Below are 9,340 nucleotides of genomic sequence, written 5' to 3' on the forward strand. Positions count from 1 at the left end.
ACGTTGAGTAACGTTGTTTTGCGTTACGTTGTTTTGCGTTACGTTGTTTTGCGTTACGTTGTTTTGCGTTACGTTGTTTTGGGGTTACGTTGTTTTGGGTTACGTTGTTTAGCGTTACGTTGTTTTGCGTTACATTGTTTTGCGTTACATTGTTTTGCGTTACATTGTTTTGCGTTACATTGTTTTGCGTTATGTTGTTTTTTTGTTACGTTGTTTTGCGTTACGTTGTTTTGCGTTACGTTGTTTTGCATTACGTTGTTTTGCTTTACGTTGTTTTGCTTTACGTTGTACTGCGTTACGTTGTTGCGCTACGTTTTTTGCGTTACGTTGTTTTGCTTTACGTTGTTTTGCTTTACGTTGTACTGTGTTACGTTGTTGCGCTACATTGTTACATTACTTTGTTGCATTACTTTGTTGCGTTACTTTGTTGCGTTACTTTGTTGCGTTACTTTGTTGCGTTACGTTGATTTGCGTTACGGTGTTTTGCGTTACAGTGTTTTGCGTTACAGTGTTTTGCGTTGCTGTTTTGCACTACGTTGTTGCTTTACGTTGTCGCTCTACATTGTTGCGTTGTGTTGTTGCGTTGTGTTGTTGCTTTATGTTGTTGCGTTATGTTGTTGCGTTGCGTTGTTGCGTTGCGTTGTTGCGTTGCGTTGTTGCGTTACGTTGTTGCGTTACGTTGTTGCGTAACCAAAACACTCAGTACGTTGGTGCTCGCAGGTGTGACGACTGTAGTTAAGGGTCGTTAGAGTCAGCTGATGCCAGGTTTGACTGCCACATGGGTTCCCCTACCATTCAGCCAGAACTGAAGAAGCTTCTTGGATGAGAAGTGAAACGTCTTCAAGAATCTAAGCATCTTAAAGTCCAGTTGCTGCTGATTTAACCCTTTACTCGAACTGGAAAAATTATGTTTTTTGATAAGAAAAGTTTAAGAATTGTGGGACATTTTACACTGTCAACGCTCTCTGTTGGACAAACTCTGTAACTACATAACGTATCTGACATTTGTGTAACTTCAGATGTATATGATCACATTAAATTGGATGACGGTATTTATCTTCAGATTTCTCGTCTGTTTCATGTGTGAAGGAGAAGTTCGACATTCATCTACTAGTAGTTGTTGTAGCGTCTTCAGGAGTGAAACGTCTACAGGCCACCGACTGTAGCAGAAAAACGTTGTCACGTTTGTCCTGTTCCAGCAGGAGAAACCTTCACCATCGTTTCCTTCACTCAGACTTTAAATATCCTAAAAAAGCCGTTGTATGTAAACTAACCAAGATAAGTACGTAAACTAAGAAAAATAAGTACGTAAACTGAGCAAGATAAGTAAAATATGTACGTAAACTAAGCAAGATAAGTACGTAAACTAAGCAAGATAAGTACGTAAACTAAGCAAGATAAGTACGTAAACTAAGAAAAATAAGTACGTAAACTGAGCAAGATAAGTAAAATATGTACGTAAACTAAGCGAGATAAGTACGTAAACTAAGCAAGATAAGTATGTAAACTAAGCAAGATAAGTACGTAAACTAAGAAAAATAAGTACGTAAACTGAGCAAGATAAGTAAAATAAGTATGGCCGCTGAAGCAGAAAAACAACGTCATGTTTGTCCTGTTCCAGCAGGAGAAACCTTCACTGTCATCATATTCTTCACTTGGACTTTAAAAATCCTAAAAAAGCCGTTTCTAATTTCCTTAGTTCGAACTCCGTAGATGACGGGGTTGACTGTCGCTGGGAACAGGATGTAGAGGAGTCCCATGAGGGTGTTGACGTCCGTCGGTATGGGGTCGTTGAGGTTGTGAGAGAGGAATGTGACGCTGCCCACCAGGTAGAAACACATCATGACGATCAGATGAGTGCCACAAGTGTGAAACGCCTTCCAGCGGTCCTCGCCGGCCGCCACGGCTCGCAACACGACGCTCAGGATCTTCGTGTAGGAGAAGAAGATGAGCGGTATGTCCACGCCCACGAAGCAGACGATCACAGCGAGGCCCGCCGCGCTGTTTTTCTCCGTGCCATCGCACGCCAGGCTGACCAGCGCCATGTGGTCGCAGTAGCAGTGCCGGATCGCGTTCGAGCCGCAGAACCGCAGTGAACCGGCCAAACCGACCAGCGTCGCCATAATGGAGCCGCTGCGGATCAGCGTGAAGAGCAGCAGCTTCACGAACATGGAGGAGTCGATGATTTTGGCGTAGCGCATTGGTTGGCAGATGGCCACGTAGCGGTCCAGCGCCATCGCCAGCAGCAGCGTCGACTCCAGTGAGGACAGGAAGTGAGTGAAGAACATCTGAGTCAAGCAGCCAGCCAATGAGATCTCGTCCCAGTCGAAGAGGAAGCTGAGGAGCATGTTGGGGATGATGGCGGTGACCACGAGGACGTCGACGACGCAGAGTGTGCAGATGAGGAGGTACATGGGGCTGTGCAGACTCTCCACGCTGTGGATCACGTACACCAGCAGAGAGTTTCCCAGCAGCACCGTCAGGTAGGAGGCGGAGAATGGCAGTGCCAGCAGCCGGCGGTGTTTCTGCAGCGCCGGGAAACCTCTGAACACGAAGGTGCTGTGGGAGAAGTTCGTGCCCAGCGACGCCTCCAACATGGCGCCGGCTTCACCTGAGCGGAGAGCGGTGAAGCAGTCAAAATATCGACATCGACATATGATGAAAATGTCTGTGATGATGCGACAAAAGTCCTGCTACATTTATCATTCATCAACCGGATCTCAGAGAAGTGTGAGTGGCATCACATTTTAAGGACATTACGTCATTCATGAGAACGCATTTAAGGCTTTTCAAGTGTCATTTAATGTCACATAGTTACTGTGAAATGGTCGCAGTTATGTTTAGACAACAAAACCGCTTAGTTAGGTTTAGGAAAAACATCATGATTGGGCTTAAAATTAGTACGTAAACGAAGCAAAGTAAATACGTAAACTAAGTAAGATACGTACCTAAACTAAGCAAGATAAATACGTAAACTGAGTAAGAGAATTACGTAAACTAAGCAAAATAAGTATCTAAACTAAGCAAGATAAGTATGTAAACTAAGCAAGATAAGTACATAAACTAAGCAAGATAAGTACATAAACTAAGCAAGACAATTACCTAAACTAAGCAAGATAAGTATGTAAACTAAGCAAAACAAGTACGTAAACTAAGCAAGATAAGTACGTAAACTAAGCAAAATAAGTACGTAAACTAAGCAAGATAAGTACATAAACTAAGCAAGATCAGTACATAAACTGAGTAAGATAATTACGTAAACTAAGCAAGATAAGTACGTAAACTGAGTAAGATAAGTATGTAAACTAAGCAAGATATGTACGTAAACTAAGCAAAATAAGTACGTAAACTAAGCAAGATAAGTACGTAAACTAAGCAAGATAAGTACGTAAACTAAGCAAAATAAGTACGTAAACTAAGCAAGATAAGTATGTAAGCTAAGCAAAATAAGTATGTAAACTAAGCAAGATAAGTATGTAAACTAAGCAAAACAAGTACGTAAACTAAGCAAGATAAGTACATAAACTGAGTAAGATAATTACGTAAACTAAGCAAGATAAGTACGTAAACTGAGTAAGATAAGTATGTAAACTAAGCCAGATATGTACGTAAACTAAGCAAAATAAGTATGTAAACTAAGCAAGATAAGTACGTAAACTAAGCAAGATAAGTACGTAAACTAAGCAAAATAAGTACGTAAACTAAGCAAGATAAGTATGTAAGCTAAGTAAAATAAGTACGTAAACTAAGCAAGATAAGTACGTAAACTAAGCAAGATAAGTACGTAAACTAAGCAAAATAAGTACGTAAACTAAGCAAGATAAGTACGTAAACTAAGCAAGATAAGTACGTAAACTAAGCAAGATAAGTATGTAAGCTAAGCAAGATAAGTACGTAAACTAAGCAAAATAAGTACGTAAACTAAGCAAGATAAGTATGTAAGCTAAGCAAGATAAGTACGTAAACTAAGCAAAATAAGTACGTAAATTAAACAAGATAAGTACGTAAACTAAGCAAAATAAGTATGTAAACTAAGCAAGATAAACACGTAAACTAAGCAAGATAAATACTTAAACTAAGCAAGATGAGTATGTAAACTAAGCAAATAAACTTATAAAACGGGAGAAATTAGAAATAAACATCTGATAATAAACAGTAGTGGAAGACAGTAAAAGTAGCAGTACCACAGCGTAACATTTTTACGTACATAAGTACTAGCATCAAAATGTACTCATAGTATCACAGGTTTGTAAACTCTTAATCTGCAGAGTAAGCGGTTACTGTGAAAGGTAGTGCAGTAGAAGTATAATGTAGTATAAAAAGACTAAGTACAGTAGAAGTAAATGATTTATATTATATATAACTAGAATATTACAGACAATGAAAACCTGATTTGTGACATTTATTTAACTTCATAATTAAATTCTTAAACTCGGAATAATAGGTAATTATAATAATGAGCAAACTAATCAACAACACACAGTATTAAAGTAGTATACATTAATAATATACCACTATATACTAAATAAAGTACTCCTCAATTCAGAGATGTATTATCATTAATAACAGTTTTTATCAGACAATAACCAAACAATCAATCAATTATTGAACTTTCCTACCTGCCGAGATTCATCAGCGGGTCGCCAGGAAGAACTCTGTCTTGTCTCGCTTCATCTTATAGCCAAAGTCCAAACGTCCCACAGGAAGACTGATCCCAAACGCAACAGAACTCTGATTGGCTAACCAATTAAAACGTCCCTGAGCCAATTAGAGTAGATTCTCCGGGGTTTAATTATGTTCCCCGCATTTCAAATTGGGGGTTAAAGGCGGGAAGGTTTTGTTGTTCACGTTTTAATTAGAATCAGTTTTTCGTATTATTACTTCGTACCAAATTCAGTTATCTAGATATGAAACGATTTGTTAATTAATAATAGAGTCATCAACTGATGGTTGGACAAAACAAAACATTTCAATTTGGTAAATTATGACGGACAAGATTTCGTTACTTTGTGATATTTTATAAACCGAAGCGTTAATCAATTAATCAAGATTAATCGAAACTACAACCGTCAAAGTTAAAGTGATAATAACGCAATAATTTGTTTTAACGCCACTAATTTCTTTAATGCAACTTGTGATTTTTAGGTTGTAGCGGCTCAGTTTTAAAGCTAGAGTGAAGATCCTGGTATCATATAAAACTAGAGAACCTGATGAATCCATCATACTAGCTTGTAGTGAAGGAGGTTAAATAACGCTCAAAACCTACGCTTGCCTGAAAAATGTCCGAAAAAAAGTCCAAAAAATGTACGAAAGGTGTTAGTAAATAAATCCATAAACTGAAAAATGTCCAAAAAAAAGGCCTGAAAAATTACAGAAAAAATGTCAGAAAAAAGTCCCAAAAATGTCTGAAAAAAACCCCAAAAATTACGAAAAATCTTGGTAAAAAAAGTCCAAAAAAGTCTGAAAAAGGCAGAAGAGAAGTCCAATCCTGGTATCATAGTAAACTATAAAACCTGATGAATCCATCGGTACCAACCATGTCATACTAGCCGGTCATGAAGGAGGTTAAATAACGCTCCAAAATTACACAAAAGTTTGTTTGTTTGTTGTCTAAACGTTCACGTCACATTGTTTATTGACATTTGTTACGTTGTTTCCGTACGTATTTTACTTAGTTTACGTACTTATTTTAAGCCCAACCATGACGTTTTCCCTTAACTTAACTAAGAGCTTTTATGCGGAATGTATGTGTAATGTTGTGGTATTTATACTAGGGTCTGTCAAAGTTAACGCGATAACGCCTTAACGCAAATTAGTTTTAACGCCACTAATTTCTTTAACGCAACATGTGATTTTTAGGTTGTAGTGGCTAAGTTGTAAAGCTAGAGTGAAGATACTGGTATCATAGTAAACTATAGAACCTGATGAATCCATCGGTTTCAACCATGGTACTACCACTACTACTACTACTACTACTACTACTACTACTACCACCACCACTACTACTACTACTACTACTACTACCACCACCACTACTACTACTACTACTACTACTACTACCACTACTATTACTACTACTACTACTACCACCACCACCACCACCACCACTACTACTACTACTACTACTACTACCACCACTACTACTACTACCACCACTACTACTACTACTACTACTACTACCACCACTACTACTACTACCACTACTACTACTACTACCACTACTACTACTACCACCACTACTACTACTACCACTACTACTACTACCACCACCACCACCACCACCACCACCACCACTACTACTACTACTACTACTACTACTACTACTACCACCACTACTACTACTACCACTACTACTACTACTACCACTACTACTACTACCACCACTACTACTACTACCACTACTACTACTACCACCACCACCACCACCAATACCACCACCACTACTACTACTACTACTACTACTACTACTACTACTACCACCACTACTACTACTACCACTACTACTACTACTACTACCACCACCACTACTACTACTACTACCACCACCACTACTACTACTACTACTACTACTACTACTACTACTACTACTACTACCACCACCACCACCACCACCACCACCACCACTACTACTACTACTACCACTACTACTACCACCACCACCACCACCACCACTACTACTACTACTACTACTACCACCACCACCACTACTACTACTACTACTACTACTACTACTACCACTACTACTACTACTACTACTACTACTACTACTACTATCATAGTAAACTAGAGAACCTGGATGAATCCATCGGTACCAACCATGGCGGACTAGCTGGTAGTGAAGGACGTTAAATAACGCTGTTGATAAGAGTATTAAATACTTCACAAAGATAAAGAAAATGTGTGATTAATTTGGGATTAAATATTTTAATTGATTGACAGTGCTAATCAATAACATCTCCCTTCCTGTTATTTCCCAACCGTCAAAATCAACAAAATGACAAAATAAAATGAACATTTATCTCATTAAAACTGAAAAACGTACATCATTTCTCCATAACGACGGGTATTTTTCTCGTTGTTAAACTCAGTGATGATGAAATGGTGTTTTATTATTATTGTTCTGTTTCAGCTTCATGCCGTAGCAGTAGCAGTATGTCTTACTGAAGTTATGAAATCAAACAAATACAACAGTCTGATTTCATCTCCTCCTGCTACGATATTGAAACAGTAAATTAGAGGAAGGAACATGTTCCCTCCGAGGTTTAAACTGTAAAATCTAATTAGTCTGCGGCGGCGCGTCCCTTCAGGATCCTCCGCCGGCAGCTTGTTGCCAATTGGGATTGGGACGCTGGGATTAATTATCTGCTCCGCTTAATGAGTCTCTGCAGTCAGAACGCTGCGACTCAGAGCTGCAATTACATTTTTTAATAAATGAAAACATCAGACGACGCGACTGAAACATCCCAGACGGCAGAAACTATGGCGTCTTTTAGAAACTTTAAAACAGAAAAAGCTAACGTCATTTTGTGTTGTTGTTTTGTTTATGAGGACTTCTGGTGATCCATTGCACCCGATTTGACTGTTATAAGGCCATTAAATAGGCGTTATCAGTCACTAGAAGGACCATAGATGTGGGTCAGTAGGGGCCTACTACACCTACTACGTTGTAGAAGTGAAAGTGAAACTTAAAAGACACACGATCTAGGCTTATTTAGGCAACGAAACTACGACTTCTTTAGGTTTAGGCAACAAAAGTACAACTTCTTTAGGTTTAGGCAACGAAACTACAATTTCTTTAGGGTTAGGCAACGAAACTACAACTTCTTTAGGTTTAGACAATAAAACTACAACTTCTTTAGGATTAGGCAACAAAACTACAAGTTCTTTAGGTTTAGGCAACAAAAGTACAACTTCTTTAGGTTTAGGCAATAAAACTACAACTTCTTTAGGTTTAGGCAACAAAAGTACAACTTCTTTAGGTTTAGGCAATAAAACTACAACTTCTTTAGGTTTAGGCAACGAAACTACAATTTCTGTAGGTTTAGGCAACGAAACTACAACTTCTTTAGGTTTAGACAATAAAACTACAACTTCTTTAGGATTAGGCAACAAAACTATAACTTCTTTAGGTTTAGGCAACAAAACTACAACTTCTTTAGGTTTAGACAACAAAACCAGAATTTCTTTAGGTTTAGGCAACAAAACTAAAACTTCTTTAGGTTTAGGCAACAAAACCAGAACTTCTTTAGGTTTAGGCAACAAAACTAAAACTTCTTTAGGTTTAGGCAACAAAACCAGAACTACTTTAGGTTTAGGCAACAAAACTAAAAGTTCTTTATGTTTAGACAACAAAACTACAACTTCTTTAGGTTTAGACAATAAAACTACAACTTCTTTAGGATTAGGCAACAAAACTATAACTTCTTTAGGTTTAGGCAACAAAACTACAACTTCTTTAGGTTTAGACAACAAAACCAGAATTTCTTTAGGTTTAGGCAACAAAACTAAAACTTCTTTAGGTTTAGGCAACAAAACCAGAACTTCTTTAGGTTTAGGCAACAAAACTAAAACTTCTTTAGGTTTACACAACAAAACTAAAACTTCTTTAGGTTTAGGCAACAAAACCAGAACTACTTTAGGTTTAGGCAACAAAACTAAAAGTTCTTTATGTTTAGACAACAAAACTACAACTTCTTTAGGTTTAGGCGACAAAACTACAACTTCTTTAGGTTTAGGCAACAAAACTAAAACTTCTTTAGGTTTAGACAACAAAACTAAAAGTTCTTTAGGTTTAGGCAACAAAACTACAACTTCTTTAGGTTTAGGCAACAAAAGTATGACTTCTTTAGGTTTAGGCAACAAAACTACAACTTCTTTAGGTTTAGGCAACAAAAGTATGACTTCTTTAGGTTTAGACAACAAAACTGCAACTTCGTTAGGTTTAGGCAACAAAGCTACAACTTCTTTAGGTTTAAACAACAAAACTGCAACGTCTTTAGGTTTAGACAACAAAACTACAACTTCTTTAGGTTTAGACAACAAATCTACAACTTCTTTAGGTCAATGCGACAAAACTACAACTTCTTTAGGTTTAGGCAACAAAACTACAACTTCTTTAGGTTTAGACATCAAAACTACGACTTCTTTAGGTTTAGGCAACAAAACTACAACTTCTTTAGGTTTAGGCAACAAAACTACAACTTTTCTAGGTTTAGGCAACGAAACTACAACTTCTTTAGGTTTAGGCAACGAAACTACAACTTCTTTAGGTTTAGACAACAAAACTGCAACTTCTTTAGGTTTAGGCAACAAAGCTACAACTTCTTTAGGTTTAAGCCAC

General features: G+C 37.7%; 1 protein-coding gene across 1 annotated transcript; it reads right to left on the minus strand.

The window, feature by feature from the left end:
• Positions 1-1,601: 1,601 nt before the first annotated feature.
• Positions 1,602-3,599, minus strand: or112-1 (odorant receptor, family A, subfamily 112, member 1). The gene has a single exon (XM_037774521.1). It carries the CDS (start codon positions 2,595-2,597, stop codon positions 1,602-1,604), a length of 996 nt encoding a protein of 331 aa, XP_037630449.1. The 5' UTR covers positions 2,598-3,599.
• Between the last annotated feature and the right edge of the window lie 5,741 nt (positions 3,600-9,340).

Source organism: Sebastes umbrosus, chromosome 7 (genome assembly GCF_015220745.1).
Source record: "Sebastes umbrosus isolate fSebUmb1 chromosome 7, fSebUmb1.pri, whole genome shotgun sequence".
Lineage (NCBI taxonomy): Eukaryota > Metazoa > Chordata > Actinopteri > Perciformes > Sebastidae > Sebastes > Sebastes umbrosus.

What these genes read in the sequence shown, in the direction of transcription:
- or112-1 (XM_037774521.1), bottom strand. Translation starts at nt 2,597, where the DNA reads ATGTTGGAGGCGTCGCTGGGCACGAACTTCTCCCACAGCACCTTCGTG.